Source organism: Mustela erminea, chromosome 21 (genome assembly GCF_009829155.1).
Source record: "Mustela erminea isolate mMusErm1 chromosome 21, mMusErm1.Pri, whole genome shotgun sequence".
In the NCBI taxonomy this organism is placed as follows: Eukaryota; Metazoa; Chordata; class Mammalia; order Carnivora; family Mustelidae; genus Mustela; species Mustela erminea.
Window position 1 is genome coordinate 26,060,108 of NC_045634.1, and position 22,319 is coordinate 26,082,426.

Below are 22,319 nucleotides of genomic sequence, written 5' to 3' on the forward strand. Positions count from 1 at the left end.
GATTTTCAAGTTTGTCAGTCCAATCATGTTTAGTTTGAAAAAACATAGTAGAAGCAGTCCCTGTCCAATCCACTCTCCACACTACTGCCAGTGGGTTTTCAAAGCTTTAACTGCAAGTCACTGATTTTTAGGATGATTATTTTATTACGAAGCCCTTGTCTAATGACTGGTATTTTTAAGTGTCTGTGGAATCCAAACTTGCATAAGAAATCGGCAGGACTCTCCTGGGAAAGAGATGGCTGTGATGGGTATTTTTAGTGTTTGCACTTTCCACCACTTCCAGATTCTAGTCCCAAAATTCACCACGAATTTGGATTTTGAGGACTTCAAGAACAAAGATGAACTTTATATCCAAATAGAGCTGAAAGCTGACTTGTCTCCTTTTCCACACCTTCGCATCTTTCCAAAGCAAAAGCAGATACCTAAAAGCACCGCTTGTCAACGGGACGCTTAGACTTGTAAGATCTCTTTAATCCCGCAAATCCGACCACTCTCGGAACGGAGAGCACCTACCCACATTCTAGCATTTTGGACAGAAACTCTCGTGGGCTTCTTTGGATTATTTCTTCTCATGTGTGGAGAACACTGGCCGAGGGGGAATTCTGCAAGCACTGACGTAACGGGGTGAGTTGGGAGATAGAATGCGGGGTATATAACGTTAACATTCTCCGGCAAATTTAAAAGCCAACTTCAACCCCATTAGCAGTTCTTTCTCTGAGGGTCAGCTTTCCTCCCGGGAAGTTCCAACTACAACAACTCAACAAGTATTAGTCTGATTTAAATGACCATTCGGGATAGATGGACGAGGAGTACTTACTTAGCTGTTAAAAAGGGGGGGGGGGCACCTGGGTGGCTCAGTGGGTTAAGCCGCTGCCTTCGGCTCAGGTCATGATCCCGGGGTCCTGGGATCGAGTCCCGCATGGGGCTCTCTGCTCAGCAGGGAGCATGCTTCCCTCTCTCTCTCTGCCTGCCTCTCTGTCTACCTGTGATCTCTCTCTGTCAAATAAATAAATAAAATCTTAAAAAAATAAAATAAATTAAAAAATAAAAATTCAACCAGTATAGAAAGGTGATAAAAGGTTTTACATTTAAAAAAAAAAAAAAAAAGGAGAGGGGTCCCATTTCAGTATGTCAGACATTTTTACTAGGTTTTTCATTAAAAACATTCTTTAGAATATGGATATAAAGACCAAAATCTAGACCTTTTTTAAAATTTATGACATAGGCATTAAACATGAGAGTTCAAATATTTTAATAATATTTGGTTAGACTTCAAAACTCTATTTTCAAATGGTAAGCTACAAGAAAGTAAATAGTCTTACCTTAAGAAAACAAAATAAGCCCCATAACTACGGCATTTAAATCCCTCCAGAGTTTTAGCACACTGAAAATACACTTTCAAATAGAATTTGAATTGTGTTAAGTTTCTAAATTATTTCTTTCTGAAGTACCTGAATGCTTGCAAAAGAAAGGAAGGAAATCAAAGGACGAAAAGAAAAGAAAGGAGGAAGAGAGATAAGGAAGAAGGAAGAGAGGCAGGAAATAACCTCATTTTCTGAAATACTAGTCTAAAATATGGTACTGTTGCTAAACAAAGCTTTAAATCATTACTACCGTACCCTAAAGCAGTGGCTGGCAAACTTTTTCTGGAAACAGTCAGAAAGTAACTATTTTACTTTGTCAGCCATATGATCTCCCAGCTGCAAGTACTCAGTTCTGTAGCCAAAGACAATAGGTAAACAATTAGGCAAGGCTGTGTTCCAATAAAACTTTATTTATAAGCATAAGCAGTGGGCCACACTTAGCCTGCAGCCATGGTTTGCCAAACACTGCTCTAGACTCGGGTTTATGCAGTGCCCCTGCCATCTGGGTTTGAACAAAGAGTCATCAGTGTCACAAAGATGAAAAAGGTTAAGTTCGCTCCTCTCAGTCTATCTGACAATAAGGTCTTGAGATGTAAGTTCACTTACCATAAAAGCTAGCAAAGCAGTTGTTCTTTTAAGTACAGGTGACCTATGAATTTCTCTGCAAAGTATTCCAACTTAGTGATATTGTAATCAGCTGCTCGACAATTTACTATTTTATTTCGCTATTTTTCACAATTCACTGTTACAAACTGGCCCGTGTTCTTTCCATTCTCTATTTTATATGCCAATAATGGGAGAGATGTAACCAACTTTGGAAAAGTGATGTGATCTCTCATGAAGCCACATGAAAATAGAGGGAGTTTAAAAGCTACCGGGACGTTTGATGTCAGAAGTGGCTAACCAGGTATAAGGCTGTGAGAAGGGTCTTTCTTCACAAAGGCATTCCGTCTGAGAATCTGTCTCCTTAGATGGCTCTCACCTGGGACTCTGCTTATGTTACCACTGAAAGGAAAAGGGTTTACCTGGAAGTTAACAAAGAAAGACCATCAGACAGTGAAGAATATTCAGAGACAATGTTAGAAAATTCAAGGCAATTTATAGATTGCGAAGGTGAGTCCATGTTCTTAAACGGTATGCATAATTTTGAGACGTGTTAATTAGAAAATAGAAGAAGGAGGAAAAAAATCACTGGGAGAGAACTATAAAGTTCTGTTGGGGCAAAAGGAAAAGTGGGGAGACTCAACACAGTAGATGAATATTTAGTTTAGAAGCAGTCCTTCCGCCTTCCCCCCATAGGTGGGGAGCATTTTCCTACATCTCAACCTTGAGTTCAGCCAAGTTTGCTTTGGCCAAAAAATAGTAGCAGGTATGGTGTGACCAAAGGGCTGAAGAACGCTTGGACAACTGGGCCTGTTCTCTTGTGTCTCTGTTGTCCAGAACAGGCCTCTGCTTGTCTCCTTCTCCAAAGAGGAGGGGGCACGGGTGGAGCAGAGACCCCTGGAAGGTCCAGCCTGGGTCAGCTGACTCCTGGGGAACCCCCAGATACGTGAGCTAAATACATGTTCATTGTGGTATGCCACTGATGCTCTGTGATTGTTACCCAGCATCTCAGTAGCAAGAGCTAACGGCTACAGCCTCTAGCTTCTACTGACCAAGGTCTCTTCTAGGCTGAATGGAACCTGTGTCACGGGTTCATTTTTAATGCAGCCATAGGTAGAGTCCCAGCCAAGCTGGCCAACTGGGGGCAAGGTATTGTGTTTTATCTGACTTGCACATCACTGGCACCCCTGTGTTAAAATGTACACACACACACAAGACAGACACTCAACGGCCAAAAGTGAAGAAAGCCTATAGATTTCACATAAAACTGAAAGTCCAGATTCTCTTGAAAAGGTAAGAGATTTGCAACTCTGGCAGGGTTCTACGTTTTTGGGTGGGGAGGGGTCTGATGCCCTGGAGCTGAGTAGTGGGAGGCCTCTTTGGCGAGAGGACATTCAGCCCTGAGCTCTCACCCTAATGTCTTCCCGCGCTGGAGGCACCCAGTGCTATTTGTGCAGCAACTGGCCTGTTCTTTTCATAATATTTAAAAGAAAAGGAAACATCTGAACTGATTTATCCAATATCAGATGATAAAAACTCATCAAGCCATGACACAAGCAGACAAAGCCTGTTTATTTTTGACATTACTGTCTTTTTAGCGTAGTCCCTTGGGACCCAAATTATCTGACCTGTTACCATGAATCCTGATGTTCATGTATTTGAAGAAGATTATGGAGAGGTTGAACAGAACCTTGGCCATTTTTGCTAGAATTCTGCACGGATTCTGCTTTAATGTCTTCTTCTCAGTGCCGATTTTAAAAGGACTGCCGTAACACCCGAAGACAGCAAATTACTTTTGAAGGAACAGGGGTGCCTCGGCTTTGAATGACAGAACTACAAAAAAAGTTTCTGGCGCGTTTTGGCAAAGAATTTTTTTTCTATTACATTTAAATGAGAGAAATGGTCCGCGTGACGTCTTGCGGTAAAGGAACATGCCCCTATCTGGACAGCGCTATGCTCTTTTCCCGTTACCTGGGAAACACGTGGTCAGGTGCTCCATCAGCGCCTCTTGGGTGACAGGTTTCCTGGCGGAGTTCATTGCTGAGATGGCCAAGCAAAGGATCTCCCCGAGGGGGATAAACTGAGATTGACTGATGGGAGACATGCTGATTGGTGACACATCACCTGCAGAAAGACAATTTTCAAGTAAGCAGCTCATTCAAGGACCCGGCCTTTCGTCCCACACAAACACCTGCGCGCGCGTGCGTGCGCGCCCGCGCACACACACACACACACACACACACACACACCTGCACATACACACATGCCCCTCCTTGGATTCTTCCCCGTTCCCTTTATTAGGAACGGATCCCCTCTGAGTGCGGCAGTCTGTTCCGGCCACGGCCAAAGCCACGCAGGTGGAAGGCCAGAGCAGCAGACGCCCGGCGGCCTCGACTACTAGAACCCACCTTGCCAACCAGAGAGCTCCCTGCCTCAGGCTTAACTACTGAAAGGCATACAACACGAGCCTGAGAAAGGATCTCTGATTTTATGAACTTGGGGCTGGCTTATGTCTAGCTGCCATTCCCATCTCGACAAACGCACTTGCTGAAATCGTGGAGATTCATTCGATCCGATGCTGAGTGCTCTCTCCGGGTCAGGCATCTGCTGGGGGCTTGGGGTTGACTCGGGAGAGGGAGTCATCCCTCCTCCCCCGGAAACACCTCTGCTCTCAGGGAGCTTCTGTGTGAGCGGAGGAGACAGACAAGTGGCCCAGAGTTCACAGGTCACCGTGGAAGGTGAACAATGGAGGGCTGGGGCTGAGGGGGGGGTGGGGGTGCAGCAGCCCCTTGGGGGCAAGCAGTGGAGGGGGAGGAGGTGGCGGGGCTTAGAAGCAGGAAGTGGGTGGTTTCCCCGTGGATGAGCAGCCTGAATCCAGGGATGACTAGGAGTGTGCCTGGTGGCTGGGGGGGGGGGGGGGGGGGGGGGGGGGGGGGGGCGGGGGGGGATGGTAGGACCGGTCAGCAGGTGTTTTCTGGGGAGTAGCAGAGAAGGGGCACAGGTGTGCAGGGACAGCCGTGAGTGAATAGCTGAGTGCCCAGGGCCTTCATCCGATGAGGGATGCTGAGCCACCGAAGGCATTTCAGGAATGACAAAGTCAGATGTGAATTTCAGCGACAGCGGGGACCGGAGGGAGCCACAGAGAGCAGATCCTGCACATAGGACCGCGGCCGCCGACATATGTCTGCAACTAAAGGAGCCCGGGGAGGGGGGGGGCGGCTGGGGGCGGGCTGAAGACCCCGCAGCAGGGGGTAGACACTCCCGGAGAGTCGGCATGCAGTGTGTCTGTCTTCCTCTCCGTGATCGTCAAGTCACGGTGGGCTGTTTTGCAAACTTTGTTCCAAGGACTTCTAGAATTCCCTGGAAAGACTTCTGAAATGGGGGAGAGGGGAGGTGGGGGGGGCCAGCAGAGGGAGAGGCTGGCAGAGCAGGGAAGTCTGACCTTGACACCTGGGTACCACCTGTGTCAGACAGGGGGAGCTTTGCAAGGTTTCCCTGGAGAAAAGGCCCTACAGAAAGAGGGGGATGTTTGAGCACAGCAAGTTTGTGTGGGCTTTGGAGCTTACGTCCCACACGTATTTATGTAATCTCTCCTTTTTTTGTTTTCCTAAGCATGATTTCTCTCTCCAGTAAACTACCCTGGCTGGCCAGATCCCAGACTCGGCCCACCTGTGGCCCAAGCAGCATGGCTGACAGGGACCAGCCTCCTCTCTGTCGAGGCATGGAAAGCTGTGCCCAGCCACGATCCCTGGTTTCCTGGGGGCCCAGAGGCCCTTGGAGAAAGAACCTGAATGTGCTTTGACAGACTAGATGGGAAAAGGTTTGATGGACAAAACCAGGCCAAAGGGGCCTGCCAATGAAAACCACCAGGGGAGGGTTAAGCCTAACAGGCCCGTGAATGAAGCAGCAAGCCCCCAGGGTCAAAGGTGGGAGCACCACACCTCCCACGAAACCCAGCTCAGTTCAGTGCTTTCCTCTCTCCTGCCTCACCCAGGGCTCCATTCTCTGCAAGACGGGGGTGAGAAGTGGTCGGTGGGGCCGGGGGTTGGCAGAAGCGAGTGGGAAATAATTTATCTTGGTGCGGTATAGTGGTCAGTGGGGCCGGGGGTTGGCCGTGTTAGACCAAAACCCAGCACAAGAGAAGAACAGCAAAAGACAGGAACTGACCTCACTGAGAACCCATGAACTTGGGGGGCCTGCGGGATAGAAACACCATAAAGAGGGGCTTCTGGCAAACACCTGGTGGGGGAGCAGCGGGTAGAAATAAGAACATGGAATTGTGCCTGTCCCTGGGGATCTGAGTTTCTTTCACTGGCTGGGAAAGCTCCGCTCATACTCGTGACTCAAAAATGACGGCTTTGTGTGGGCTGGGACCATCTCAGTGGGCAAGTGCGCTACCGCCTAGAACACTGTGTATCTTTTTAAACCTGTTGTGCCCTCAATTAAAACAAAACCTCATGCTAAAGCCTCCTGTGTGACAGACGGACCAGGGGTGGCTGCGAGGTGCGGTGGAGGAGGGCGTTGGGAGTTCCAGATCTTTTCTGGAAATCCTTCTCTCTCCGTCCACTTTCTCCAGGAGAGGGTGGGGATGCCGAGGCTGGGCTCCCGATAAACTGGCAGGGTAGCCGCGTGGACCTCAAAGTCACTTGGGATGTTTTGGAAAATGAGATGAAAAGGCCACGGGAGAGATCAAAGCAGACTCCAGCCCCTTTGGACCTGCGTACCAGTCGGAAGCTGAACACCTTCGGAGATTTGCCTACCATGATTTAGGACTTCTCAGAAGACCAGGGATACAAACCCACTAAGAGGGATGCTTTTTTAAGGGCAGGTCTACTTTAGAATTCTGTATAGGTTCCGGGAAACTCGCGCTCTCTGCGGAAAGCGAGGACAGTGAGCAAAACTAAACACTTTTTAGGCCAGGCTTGTCCTTCTGCTTTTGGGGGAAATTATGCGTTGAGTCGAACTGCCGTGTTCTCTGTCCGTTTCTTTACGCTCGTCGCTGCCAACTACAAGAGCCGGCATGCTTCGAGTGTGTCTGAACTGCATTTGTTTTGGAAAAGCTCAGTTTCGCTCTAATAATGACTCTGTGCCATAATTTTTAACTCAGGCTATAGAACAGAATGGAATTTAGATGCTCTAAGGGACTCTGTCGTCCTCTTGTTTTTATACCGCACCAAGATAAATTATTTCCCACTCGCTTCTGGTCTCCAACCCTATCAGCAATCCTCATCCACACTGTGCCCAGATGCTCCTGGGCGGGCTCCTCCCCTCTGACTCCAGTGTTACCCCTCCCCCAAAGCACCTCCCGACCCCCGCACCGGGCCCCTGCCCACTGGACTGGCTTGATGACTGTCAGCTTTCCCTTCTCCACAGAGCAGCCATGTCCCAGAAAAACGGGAAACTCACCACTCCCTGCATAAAGTCCTTGGGCGACAGCCCACTGCACCCAGAAAGAGCAGAACGGTTCACCAGGTCTGCAGTAGCCCACAGGGTCTGGGTCTGGGCCTGTCCAGCTTCCTCTAGGACCAACACCCTACTGCTCCCCACTCCCTCCCTCTTCCACACTCACAACTTCCTCTGTTCTTTGAACAGGACAAGCTTTTTCTCAACGCACGGCCTCTGCATCTGTTGAGCTTCTAGAAGGCTCCTTGCACAGACCTTTGCTGGAGTGACTTCTTCTCGGAGTCTCGGTTTAATCAGGGAGCCCTGTCCTGACCACCTGATCCAATGCTGTTCCCACCTGCAGGGGACACTCTCTTATACTACCTGAGTATGATACGTGATGTATTTAAAAAAAAAAAAGTATCTGGTCTTTATCCCTATTTCCTGCACAGGGTCCCTAACGCCTGCGGCATTTCCCAGTGATGAGAGAGAGAAGGTGTCTTGTGTTATGTTGCGAAGGTCATTTTTGGACCTGAAGTGGAAAGCGGTGGGGGGGGGGGGGGGCGGTGCGGGAGAACTCACCCTGTGGTCGCAGGGTCAGAATTCGCAGTCCTCCTCCCCGACCTTCGGGAAGGGGAGAGGGGCTGGACAGGTTGAATCAGTCACCAATGGCCAATGACTCAGTTGATTATGCTTCTGTAATGAAGCCTCCACAAAAACCCAAAGGATGGAGTTCAGAGAGCTTCCGGGTTGGTGGACACATGGGTATTTGGGGAAGAGAGGTGCGCCCAGAGAGCAGGGAAGCTCTGAGCCCCTTCCCTGTACTTAACCCTACTACACAGCTCTTTCTTGTGGCTGTTCCTGAGCTATATCCTTGGATAATAAACTGGCACTCTCATCAGTAAAACGTTTCTCCGAGTTCTACAAGCTGCTCTAGCAAGTTCCTTGAGTCCAAAGGAGGGGTCATGGAAACCTCTGCTACGGAGCCAGTCTGTTCAGAAGCACAGGGAACAACTTGGGCTTTCCATTGGTTTGGGGGGGGGGGGGGCAGTCTTCTAGGAGTGAGCCAACTCATAGCTACTTTGCAGCTAATAAATGTTTTCTGAGGGGCTGTAATTCATATTGTTCTAAAAAGAAAGAGTAAATAGATTTATATCAGCTTTATTTTCTTACAAACTTCCATTTAACTACAGTCCTCAGGGAACAGTTGTCAAATCCAAAATAATTCAGATAAAACCTGTGGGATCTATGCTCTCTCCAGGTAGACGGTGTCCGAAATCAGCCCAGTTGTAGGCTGGTGTTAGAAAAGGGCTTGGGGGGCGCCTGGGTGGCTCAGAGGGTTAAAGCCTCTGCCTTCGGCTCAGGTCATGATCTCAGGGTCCTGGGATTGAGCCCCGAGTCGGGCTCTCTGCTCAGTAAGGAGCCTGCTTCCTTCTCTCTCTCTCTCTCTGCCTACTTGCAATCTCTGTCAATTAAATAAATAGAATCTTAAAAAAAAAAAAAAAAAAAGAAGAAAGAAAGAAAGAAAAAGAAAAGTGCTTGGTGGTACAGAAAAACCACACACACCCCTGACTTGGCACCAGAATCTAAGCAAACTACTGTCTTCACTCTCTGAATGTGTGTGTGTGTGTGTGTGTGTGTGTGTGTGTGTGTACTGGTTTACTGTCTGCCTCACCCCCCCGCCCCCCGCGACTAAAAGTTCTGCCAAAGAACACACAAACGCTATATTCCAACTATATTCCCAGGCCCTAGGGTCAGGCAGAGGTTACACCAGACACTCAGTAAACGTTTGTTGAATGAAAGTATGAATGAATGACTCTCCATTCATAATATTGTAATCCTAGGAATTTCCCAGGGTATTTTAAGGATTGTGACTTTCCTCACATATTTTTGCTAAATAATTGCAAAACAAACAAAATAACAAGAGACCAAATATACCCAACCAGGCAATTTCTAAGACTCTTAGTTTCAACTATCAATAACAGTGCACCGAAACACAGCAGTTACCACAGAAAAATAATTATATATTAAGTGAGGATCAGGACATGCATTTAAGATCTGTATTAAAGCAATCACAGATACCTCTTAATGCAATACATTAGCCAAGTTTACCATGATCTTCTATGGCTCTTTTATGTAAGACCTGCTTAATGAGCGAGCAAGTCACTCTTAAAACACTAGAAACTTTGGGGCACCTGGGTGGCTCTGTTGGTTAAGCATCTGACTCTTGATTTCAGTTCAGGTGCTCTCGACGTCGTGAGATCGAGCCCTGTGTTGGGCTCCACACTCAGCATGGGGTCTGCTTAAGATTCTCTCCTCTCCTTAAGATTCTCTCTCCGCCTTGCCTCTGCCTCTCCCCCCACTCATGCACGCTCTCTCTCTGTCTCAAAATAAATAAAATCTTTTAAAAAACAAACAAACCAGAAAATTCTTCTAGCAACTGGACCGCATGTAATGGTTAAAGAAGAAAACAAGGGAAAATACCGGTCACCATAATCTACAGAAACTAACACATTGTGTATAAACTATGGTGACTTGTCTGTAATTTATGGGATGGATTTTTCTTTTGTCAGAATGAGTTCTGAACGCATTCATAAAGACAACTCATAGCTACTTTGCAGGCTAACAAATTTTTTTCTGGACTGCCACAGTTCTGTCTGTTGTTCTAGAATGAAGGGGTAAATAGGTTTTATTTCAGCTTTCTTTTCTTTCTTTTTTTTTTTTTTCAGCTTTATTTCTTACAAATATCCTTTTAAGTACGGTTCTCGGGAAGCATGTGTCAAATCCAAAATAAGTTAGAAAAAACCAAGCACCGTGTCTGGGGCAGAATAAGCATTCCAGAAATTTCTGGTAAATAAATTTAAAATCTGAGAAGACATGACAATATTCCAGCTGTGAGCGCACCGTTTTGACTTTAAGAGCATTTAACATTAAAGTCAAAAATGCCTCACTGAGTATTTGGACATTGCTTTTATTTGAGGTACTGGTGAGCTGAGAAGCCTGAGGGCAGAGGAAAGCCCCCGGTGCCAGCGGGGAGGAGCGTGGGGAGGAGCGTGGGGAGGAGCGTGGGGAGGAGCGTGGGGAGTCCAGCAGAGGCAGGAAGGCGCGCATGCGCACGCGGGCAGAAAGCAGCGCAGCCTGGGGTGGGGGTGCTAGGCACCCCTGGGCACAGCTGGACCATGCTGGGGGTGGGATGGAGGAAAAACAGCAGTCAGAGGGATCCTGGCTGACCAGAGGCTTACATCTAATTCTCGATGCTGATGGGGAAGCTTTGCATGTGTTTGTGGACTGACGTGACATGTTGGTGTCAGAAAAATCACTCTTCCGCATCTGTGGGAAACAAACCCCCGCAACCATGACAAGTGCCCAGGCAGCTGACAAGGAGGGTCTGCGACGACAAGCAGAAATCTTGCACGTGCCGACTTTATCCTGCACTGTCTGCCGCTAGTTATTCCCACCTCAGAAATATCTTCATCATGAACACACATTTTTACCATCGACCCCCCCTTCCTTCCCAACTTTTGGCTAGTTCCTTTAATTGGAATTATTTCAAAAAAATTTCTTCCTCACATAATTCATCCTTTCAAGAAATACATTTGAGAGCCTGTTATATATTTAATACCTTTAGGCACTTAAGTTGCAAAATGGGTCCTATCTCAGTTCTATCGGTGTGCCAAAAAAAAAAAAAAAAGGTACTGTAATAAAACTCTGTTGTTTATAAATGCCTTTTTTTTTTCAGTTATTAATTTAGGTTCTCGGTACTCTCCAACCTCTGCATCTGGAGGAGGGCAACATAGCTCCTAAGAAGACATGACTTTCACACCAATATGCATCCATCTCCTCCCAAATGATATCCGCAGCTTTCCAAAAGATACCTAGCTAGGAAAGCAAACATAAATCTATTTCCTTCCACCTTAAAGTACCCTTCTTCACACAACTCTATAAGACAAGGACAGCCAAAATTTTTCCAGAACTACATCATAATAAACTACACCCTTGAAAGGACCCCGAAGCCCATCTTCTATCTTATCCTTCTTTAAATAATCTATTTTTTTTCCAACCACTAGCATTATGTTTAAATTATCCTGTTTTCCTGTTTATTTTTAAATACTAGTTTCTGCTGTGAATGTCGGTTTGAGCTGTACTCTGGATTAAAGAGTGACCTTTGACACTAATGAAATTCATGAATCAAAGCAACCTACTTACCAACACAGTCCTGAAACTGTACTAATTTATAATCGGGAAATTCCCAGCACATAAAGGCATTCAGAAGGTGTTCTAATAAGTGCCCAGTCTCTCATAACTAGATACAATAACCACTCTGCATCTGTTTCCTTGTCTGTAAAATGAGGGTTTAGAAATGATGTCAAAGATTCCTTCAGGCTCTCAATGACTCTATGATTCTATATCAATGTAGCAGAATTCTGGCATAAAAGCTTAACACGGTCCTCCTGTGTAGCTCTATTTCCGTCTTGTTAAAGAAACTATTTTAATACTCAATCCAATCTGAAAAAAGTAGGCTTTAATTTTAAAAAGAATAGCAACATATATTAGCCATTCATTTCTTCCCTTGTAATAAAAGCTTCATCATTTGCTCCTGCTAATTCGAAGTCTGGCTCAGCTTTGCTCCTCAGCACTAAAGCGCGCCTGTTTTTGTTCTCCGTGTTGCCAAAATTAACACTAAAGTTAAAATTATAGATGCCAATAAAATTACCACATGCAGTAGACACTGTGACTCATAAAAATGGTCAAACATGCCTATAAAATGTAGAGTGGGCACAGAAGCAATACAACTGTATTCCTTTGAATGAACTGTTCACAGGACTCCTGACATGCCAAGTTTTATCTGAAACACCCTTGAACCTGGGGAAATCAGAAGCTCTTGTTACATGAACAATGTTTCTGATACATCGGACAGACCCTGGGTTTTACAATGTAGTTCAATTTATTTACCCCAACTTTATGTATGAGTGGTGTTTGGTTCTCTTAACGGAGGGTCTACCGCAATATTTTTTAAGAAGCTGCTCTAGAAGAACACGTATTCCCCTCCCAGACCCTCCCCAGCAGACAGCAACCCCCTTGCAGGAGGGCGGCGTGTACACCCCCATGAACTCACAGGCTGCGGCATTTTAAATAGTTTTCCCTTGAAACCAAACTACTATCCTTGACTTACAAATGCTCGCATTTGAAATCTAAAAGGAAACTGGCATTGAAAAAAGGCCCTTTTACCAGTTTACTATAGGTTTGGTTTCAATGCCACTGATTTCAGAAATTTAAGGCTGAGCCTTCACTGCAATCCTTCCTTGATGGCCGTAAAGATGACACTTTTTTTTTTTTTAAGATAAGGTATTTTAGAATATTTGGAAATTCTACAACAGCTTTTCTAAAGTTACCTGGTGCTTTATTTCAATACGTGATGGGTCTCTTACAGAAGGTCTAATTCCTAAGCTATCGTTTGCATAAATTGTCTTAATTTAAAAGAGAAATGTACATGGGGGCTCCAATTAGTAATGCCCAAGTGAATGGTGTCTGCCACCTGTGACTTTACTAAGAAACTTTGCATGACGGTATACAAGAGCAAACACAGGGGTCTACGGCACACACGCATGCACGCAAGAACACACACATGGGCTGAGGTCCATCACATCCCCTGAATCTTCCTGCTTAGCGTAGACATGCAGCTACTAGGTACAATGACAAATCAATCAGTTCACTGGCTTATAGGAGAAACCCATTCCCTTCCTCAATCTACACGCTTTCATTAGTCATAGTGGCGATTGCCCTTACTCCTGAGATCTGACCACTGATAAAGAAAATCGTTACCAGATAAGCAGAGATGCCTAAGCATCTGGAGAATGGTGGGTGGGTCGGTGGAGAACGGGGTAGAGGAGGGTGACTAATGGACTGGGATGGCTGAGAGCCCCCTTACAGGGAGTCCGCTGTCACCATCACCAGGAATGACCACCGGCACCTTGCTAATCATTTTTAACCAATGCCACTGGACCACTCCGCTCTTGGAAGAGATTTGTCACTGAGAAGTTAGGACGGAAATACGAGACATCAGGCCAATGACATGCTTCTGGAATTCAAAGCTTTGCTCAGGCTCTACATTATGACCCACGTGCGACGTACAGTGGGCACTACGGAGTAAACCCTAGGAGTGTGCTACTTTCAAGCGCGCACTCACATGCTTGAATACCAAGGTACTCCACATACAGACAGGCAAGTTGAGACCCAGCTATTGTCAGACGTTTCCATCACCGGCTGCCCCTTTGCTCTTTAGACGCTCATCTAGGGCTAAGTTACAGCCATTTACCACCGGGATAAAACCACGCTGACATGCCAGTCCTAGCTGACAGCCATTAATAAGACCTCTCGGAGGTTCTGCCACCCTGGGACGAACCCGGCCAACGGGAGTCCCATGGAACGTGGCACCCTCCTCCTCTTGGCCAGACGTGTGTCACGCAAGACAGAATCGACGTGCCTCTCTGAAGCTACCACGTGCTTCTCTTCCACTGCCATCCTGTACCAAAACCCAGTCAAATAGCAGAGCCGTCCAAGACGCCGCAGTTTCCACTGATGCTGTTTCTCAACAACAAGTCAATACGTCGGTCCGACATCCCCAGGATCATTCGCTTCCACTGTTTACAAGTCACACTTGCCCCAACTGTTCTCAGCCTCTGTAGTCCCTGCTTTGCCCGTTCAGGTACGCCAATCGCACTGTGACTGATTCCTCCACAATGCAATTATGCCAGAACCAGAAGGCCCAATTAGATACAGTTCAAACCTATATAAATGCTGACAGTCCCCAAATTACAGCAAAATTATACTGAATGACTGCTACCGACTCCCCAGCCGCTGAACACTCTTAGCACCCCTTTCAGCAGCCACGGAGGCTGGTAGGAAAGAACACGTAAAAGTTTACGGGGAGGAAGGCTTGCAGAGGCTGGACAACACCCACCGGGAACACTCCCAACTCCCTGTGCCCACGAGGAGCTTTTCTCTCCGAAGTCTGGCATCACGAGACAGGGGCCGAGGCCTTGGACTCCACAGCCGACACTGCGGGTTCGAAGCCTAGGTCTGCTCCTCGTTAGTTGTAGGATTTGGAACAAATTATTTAATTTGGTGGAGGGAGATCACGATTTCTTCTTTGGTAACGGGCACAAAGGGATGTTCACTTTACAGAGCTGAGGGGGTTACAGGAGATGAGGATGTTGAATGCTTACACTGTCCCTGGGACCAAACCATATCTGGCCAATAGTAATAGTAGTATAATTGCCTTCCCTGAGCCTATTAAATTTATTCAATTTACTCTTTCATGGTGTTTGAATTTCTACCGATAGGAAAATCATTTGGACCCAAAAAGAAACCTTTTTTTTTCTTTTTAAACCAAACTGGGACATCTGCAAGGAGACCTAGAGGCTACAGTCTTTGTTACACTAATATGAATTAATTTGATTGGACTGCTCACCTTTTGGGTTTTAATGTGAGCATGAGCACTGAGCAAATGGAAGAGCTTGACTGGGAAGCAGGCAAGTTAAGATATATATACGTAAACATACAGCATTTGGCATGTATTAGTGGGCTGGGGGGAATGGTCTAAAAGCAAACGGGAAGCATGCATGACCCCAGGACCCTTGGAGAGGAGGGCACCAGAAGCCGGGGAATTGTATGCGTAGACAGTTACAAGGACACCAAAGAAAGTGGGCCTATTTCAAAAGTTCGGCTGGGCCCATCTCTTCCCCAAGAAAGGAAACTCAGCACTTGGGTTTGAGCACACTTAGTACACCAAGAGCTATATAAACTTTGACAGAACCATGATCATCACCTCTTGTAAGGAACATGCCCTGTGGGATTCAGGAGAGTCACTTTCACATAAATATTCAGAATTTGGCATACTGCTTACCTATGGATGACTTGTTGGATAATATCCTTCCTCATCGAGTAAACCATAATCAATGCCCCCACGTAAGGGCCTCATGTTCATGTTTGTTCTGAACAGTAACAACCCTTTACTAGCAGCACGTGGCACCATCTGCAATCATTTCCTAAGGTTAAGTCCAGTCATCATTTCTGGGGTCTGAACTCCCAACGTCTACCCTACGTTAGTCTGCTCCGGGAAGACCCTTAAAATGAACAAAACAGATCATTCTCACCCTCCATGACAAATGAATGCTTTTAAAGCTGCCACTTTCAACTCTTCACCATCAACTATTTCCTGAGTGGTTTCCACGTTCAGGGAACTGCCAGGAGACGTGCACTGTGGAAAAAGGCCTAAGTCTGGATCCTTGCCTTCAGTGAGCTTATGATTTAGGTGGGGAAACATAATACAAATGTGTGAAAATATCAGCAATTCTAACATATTCAAATTACTGTTTACAACATCCTTAGAAGAGACACAAGAAAATACAGGAATGACTAGCAAATTAACTCCTACGATAGGAATTTATTAATATATAATTATACTCATCTCTCCATAGAGAGAAATAGTAATTCTCTAACAGCATTAAGAAATGACCTCCTGTTGAGTAATCAGGGAAAACTTTATGGGAGAGGGAGACTTTGAATAAGGTCTTTAAGGATGAATGGAATTGCTGGTTGCGGGGACCTTATATAATTATTGTATATTCTCAACACACTAGGATGTCACCAAGCATCCCTTAAAGCTGACTCGACACCCTCCACTTCGCTTGGAAGATGCAGAGCACTGTCTCACAGAAGGGCCATCTTTGACCGTGAAGGGAGGAAGCATGATTTCTTCCCCTCCACGAAAGGGTGGATTATGGGGATGGATATGAAAGCAAAGGGAAAAGAGATATTCAAGGAGCTGATCCCATATATAGTTTGCATTGAAAAATGCTCTAATTATTATTACAAATGACAGAAGGGATTTAGTATCCTCAGTAGCCTTTGATTGGTAAACCCATAAATTCGAGAGGATGGTAAAACCATGCTTTCAGACATGCCAGGTTTCATTCTGGAAACACAACAGGTAATGGACTTTGGAGGACCCCATTCTGCCATCTCACTGTTTGAAAAAGAGAAAGCTTTCTTGTGAAAAGCCCGTGGATGTTGGACGAAAAACAGCTCTGCAATAATTTGACTCCTCAAGCAGACTTGGAAGAAACAGGCTTGCTTCCTTCGTGGTTAAACATCCACCTCAATCTGATGTTAGTCTTGGAAACAGTCCCCGAGCACATGAATTAGGCTCTCTTGGATTTTAGTGCACTGCATGTAGGTAAACGGGCCAAAGAACACGCCAGATTTCAGGGCCTATATTAACTGAGAAGAAAAAGATGTCAAGTAGTATTTTGCGAATGCCTCCATCCGCACAGTGGAAGAGAGACCACAGATGACGAGATCTGGAGCAGTTTAATTATTCCCTATTTGCAGATCCTACAGCTGTCTGACTTTTCAGTTCTGACGTGACTGAGGATGAATCATGCATCTGGTGGGCAGCTTACGCGAGGCACTTCTGCTGCCTCCGACGGCGGTTGTACGGGGTTATAACAGCAAGACTGCCTTGCAGAGGACAGCGCACCCTTCTCAGAGCGGGCGTAGACATTTTACCATATTGCATCACACACAGCAGCTCTTGAAAGAAAAGCAGGGAAACCTACCTGACCCTTTCTGGACTGGCTCCATCCCCGGGTAGCTTTGACGCTAAAGCCTGGTGCATGCTAGAGGGGCTTACATCCAGGCACAAGAAGGAGCCAGTAACAGAAACGGAACTCCTAGAATCTGGAATAAGAAGAAAGAGTAAACCTCCAAGTCATCATAGCCCCAGGGAGCATTTCAGATGGGCTATTGAGGGCACGTGGAACACAACAGGAATCTGGTACTTTACCTTCGTGGATCTACTTTTAAAATATGTGTGCCAGAACTCTCGGCTCTTCTTACAATTCAGGGCTCGAGATACTGGTTGGAGTTCGCTTCAAAAGCTGGCCAAAAGCACCTTAAAAAGAGGCTCTGTGAATGTACTTTGCTGGTGAAGGATTTTAGGAGAAAAAAAAAATCCTCTTTACCATTTTTTCATCCTGTTGGCATGGAGCAGCTGGGATCTGTCCCATGCCTGTCCCACACATCAGAGCCCCTCGCCCTGAACCAACATCCGGCTGCAGTGCCTCGGGAATCTGCAATGTCACTCGGCTTCCGCCTCGTTCTCTGCAAAGTGAAGTCATAGGGACGGATCAGCCAACCTGACTTCTCACTACCCTGCCCAGAATCCTTTGTGAACTGAAATGAGTCATCGCTCCAAGAAAAGCTACAGCCTCTGGTTGTCGGTGCAGGCTCCTTTGTCTGTGCAGCAAGGAGACTCCGGGCGGGGACTGTACCCCAGGCCCGGGGCTGTGAGGGGTACATCCTCCTCTCCAAGGGGCCCAGGTCCCCTCCCGTGCCTGCACTGAGCACCAATTCAGAGATTTTTTTCATCATGAGAAAAGCAGGAAAGGGCACACACCTCCAAAATGCTTGAAGGAAACACACACACACACACACACATTACAATGGATCTAGCGTCAGATACTCACCAGTCTGTAATTATAAACCTGACCCATTCTCTCTCTCTCTCTCTCTCTCTCTCTTTTTTTTTAAGCCTGGCTTTTCATGGTGATGAAGGACGCATCTCCCTCCTGTGTGTAACAGGCGGTTCTACTGTACACTGGATCAAAGTTTAGCTGCAGTGAGCTATTTGTCATAAATTCCAGTCTCCGCGCAAGCCCTTGCAAGCCTGGCCCTCCCCGTTCCCGGCACAGCCGGCAGGCTCGCAGCAAAGGCGGCCCGCCGCTTGCTGCTCGCCGCCGCCGCCGCCGCCGCCGCCGCCGGGTGCAGCCTCTGCGGCCGCCCGGGGAGGCAGTGCTGGGAATGAGGTCACTATGTCAGGAACTCGTTTGCGACGCCTCTCCTGAGCTCGCAACACCCCTGGAACTGCACAGGGGGCAGGCCTTTGCCTGGTTTTCTGGATCGCCGTTTCCTCTGCTTTTTTGAAAAACAAAAATCCTGCGTCTGAGATCAGTAAAGGCAAAAAAAAAAAAAAAAAACAACCCCCAAAAACCCCGGTAGTGTGTTTGTATGCAAAGGCATGTTTCAGGGCACTGTTTGGGTGTCATGAGCCGTGCACCGACTACTGCGTGCACACGCACGTGTGCATGTCGTATTTATACACACACACACACACACACACACACACACACACACACCCCGAACCATAGAGAAAATGATTCATCTCTATTTAGAGTATGAGACACGGCATATAAACAACTGGAGAGGAAAAGGGGGGTGGGCAGAGGGGAGAGGAGGGGAGGCTTCTCGGCAGTCACGTTCGAGCCACAGAAGAATGGAGTCTGGAGGAAAAGCACCATTAAGGAAGAAGCGAAGTCCGCTGTGTGAGTGATGACGGGGTCCGACTGACCCCAAAGAAATGACGCCGTCGTGGGCACCTCTCACACGGTCTCCCCTCAGGAACCAAACAGGTGCCAAGAAACGACCCAATACACAGGATCCAAGTAGATTTGGGGGGCGGAGGCTGTTTGCACAGCCAAGTCCCCACATCCTCGTGAACACAGCAACTCGCCCGCGGCGAATAGGAAGCAGCGGAGGCGACCAGAGCTGGCCGCCCAGGGATATAACAAATCTCTCCATCCAGACCATCCCAGATCACCGAGGCAGAGGATCTGCAGGCTCTAGTCCCACCACGATCACACCCTCTCTTCACTTCTGTCATTTAGCTGATGGTCCACCTCTTCCCGCAGGAGCCTGTGCCCACCCCACCCCCAACACCCCCACGACGAAGGTTCTCCCTCCCCGAGCTGAGTCCTATGACCCTACCCAGTGATTCCCATTCTGCCCTCGGAAAATAAAAAATGTATGACCCTCTTCTGCCCGACAACCCATGAAGCAGCTACAAATAAAAATTCCGTTCCTACATTCCAAATCACTTCTCCGCCTATGGTTTGAGACACTTTGTAAGTAGGCCCGTTACAGGCGCATTTAGTGACGACTGATACACTTGGTCTTAACACTGTTAAATAAAACTTCTTCAACTCTTCCAACCATCTGACATTTTCTAAGTCCTCTGCCCTCGTGGTTTCCCTCCTATGCGTCTGTGGATCAGTTTCCCTCCCAAAACGCTGTGCGGACGGCTGGGCACCCTCTGGCCTTATGACCTCCCTCGTTCTGGGCTCTTGTAGGCACATGGCCTAAGACTACAGTAGGCTTTTGGCTGAGCCACGCTGTCAAGCCCCAGAGAACTTCTTCAGGTTAAGTGCTAGTAAAAGAGGCTACCTACGTGTGCTTAAAAAAATCCTCATCAAGGATAGCCTATGTGTTTCATCAGAAACGGTTTAGTCTTGATTTTCCTTCCTGATGTATGATTTCCTCTCATTTGGAATACCACCTGGGTTCTCATCCAGGACAGACACTGAGCCCGTGGCCCAGCACCCAGGCCTCCTACCAAGACCGCTTACCTTCACTCAACGCCCTTTGAGTTTGGTTATGTCGTTAGTTGTGAATCTGCCAAACCTACCTGCTCTGACCCATTCCTGTGGGGCACAGTCTGAGCACTACAAGGTTAGAAAGTACACTGAAGAAACCCCTGCCTTTTAAGGTGCAGAGATGTAACTGTGTCATAAAGGTAATAAAAAGTAAGATCTAAATAGAGATACCTTTAGCTCTGGCAAGGTAAGACCCTCTGGGGAAACTCTGGGCCAATAGACCATCTCTTGATAGCTAAAATTTCCAGTTTCCTCTGTGATATAGAAAAGGTTAAATAAATGGATAAAGAGGGACACCTGGACGGCTCAGTGGGTTAAAGCCTCTGCCTTCCGGCCATGATTCCAGGGTCCTGGGATTGAGCCCCACATCGAGCCCCACATCGAGCCCCACATTGGGCTCTCTGCTCAGCAGGGAGCCTGCTTCCTCCTCTCTCTGCCTGCCTCTCTGCCTACTTGTGATCTCTATCTGTCAAATAAATAAATAAAATCTTTAAAAAAATAAAATAAATGGATAAAGAAAAAAAATGCCCCCCCAAGGACGGAAATTTACCATAAAAACGTATTCAAAATTTCTAATATCTAAATATGTAGGTTTCTACCTAGACATGGGTCCCCTGTGTCCATATTAGAATCTCATCTAAGCTTTCCAAGGACCCAGCAAAGTTATTGTTATTATCCCCATTTTCAAGAGATTCTCTGGGACACCTGGGTGGCTCAGTCAGGTAAGCCTCTGACTTCGGCTCAGGTCATGATCTCAGGGTCCTGGGATGAGCCCCACTTTGGGGTTCCCACTCACCTGGGAGACTGCCTGTCCCTCTGCCCCTCTCCCTGCTCATGCCCTCTTTCTCCCTCAAATAAATAAATAAGTAAAATCTTCAAAAAGAGAGAGAGAGAGAGATTAACTGTCCTCCTCAATTTCTGCAGCCAGTTAAGAGGCAGAAGCAAGATTTAAACTCCAGGCAACAGGCACCAGGGTCTGTGCTGGGTTTTTGGTTTTGTTTTTTTGTTTTTTGTTTTTTTAATGAAGGACTTTATTATTATTATTTTTCTTTCAAGATTTTATTTAAAGATTTTTATTTTATTTATTTGACAGACAGAGATCACAAGTAGGCAGAGAGGCAGGCAGAGAGATAGGAAGGGAGGCAGGCTCCCAGCCCAGCAGAGAGCCTGACGCCGGGCTTGATCGCAGGACCCTGGGATGATGACCTGAGCCAAAGGCAGAGGCTTTAACCCACTGAACCACCCAGGTGCCCCTCAAGATTTTATTTAAATTCAAGTTAGCGGACATATAGTGTATTATTAGTTTCAAGGGTGAAATTTACAAATTCATCAGTTCCAAGTGACACCCAGTGCTCATTCCATCACGTCCTCCTCAGTGCCCAGCACCCAGTTACTCCATCTCCCACACTCCCTCCCCTCCAGCAGTTCTCAGTTTGTTTCCTGGAGTTAACAGCCCACGCTTTTAACCAACACACACATTGCCTCTCGACTATTATAATAAAATTACCACTACAAACAATTTTTTTTAAACCTATACCTCTATTTTTACATTTAAATGGAAGGCCATTCACTTCATTAGCACATGAGGCCAAGGAGATTAAGTTCACTGGCGGGGACTGTGGTTACCTCCGCCAGTTCCAGTTCCGCGAGGAGTGATGGGCTGCCCTCCCGCCTCACCCCATCGCCAGAGTGACTGAAGGACGGTGCGGACGATGGTAACTGATCAGCCAACACGGTAACCATAAACCCATCTTGCTGCCCTACTCAAAGCATGGGGAGTTTGATGATGGACAAAATCCATCATAAAATAAAGGCGAGAAAGGCCTGATGTTTTCTGATGTTTTCCATACCAGTCTGATGGGGAGATAAACTCAAGAATCCACAGACGTGGGGCGCCTGGGTGGCTCAGTGCCTTAAAAGCCTCTGCCTTCAGCTCAGGTCATGATCCCAGGGTCCTGAGATCGAGCCCCTAATCGGGCTCTCTGTTCAGCGGGGAGCCTGCTTCCTCCTCTCTCTCTGCCTGCCTCTCTGCCTACTTGTGATCTCTATCAAATAAATAAATAAAATCTTTGAAAAAAAAAAAAAAAGAATCCACAGACGTTATTAGCAGTCCTCCTCCTCCCCTGGTGCCTCTTGCTCCTTTTAACAACAGCTTCGGTGTCATAGTAAAGGTTCACAAACGTCCCACAGACTGTCCTGGAGGTGCTGTGCTCCACGGAGGAGGTGTGCACAGGCGCTGTCCCTGACACCAGATTGGACTTGTTCCTTAGCAAAGGACCACACCGGAGCACCCTCCTGTCACCCAGTCACGTGGGGTTTTACAGAATGCTTTGATGACCAGAGGGAGGAGCACAGTTCAAGGGCAACAGTCTGAAGCAGCCCCGCAAGACTCTCAAATCCGTTAAAAATATGCATTGGGCACCCAGGTGCAAAGTCCTAGTGTAAGTACAGAGATCTGAACGTGTTTCAACAGCGCACC

At 46.9% G+C, this 22,319-nt stretch overlaps 1 protein-coding gene across 9 annotated transcripts in view; it reads right to left on the bottom strand.

Annotated features, from left to right (window-relative positions):
- STOX2 (storkhead box 2) overlaps positions 1-22,319 on the bottom strand; it is a 246,384-nt gene that overhangs the window by 17,815 nt on the left and 206,250 nt on the right. For 7 of the 9 annotated variants that reach the window (XM_032329341.1, XM_032329335.1, XM_032329337.1 and 4 more), the window contains one exon: positions 3,939-4,091. In XM_032329341.1, the coding sequence (XP_032185232.1) occupies positions 3,939-4,071 (133 nt within the window). In that variant the 5' untranslated portion in view covers positions 4,072-4,091. Of the gene's footprint in view, positions 1-3,938; positions 4,092-16,969; positions 17,172-17,196; positions 17,367-22,319 lie in introns of those variants that run through there. The other 2 variants (XM_032329339.1, XM_032329340.1) reach the window with 2 other exon arrangements.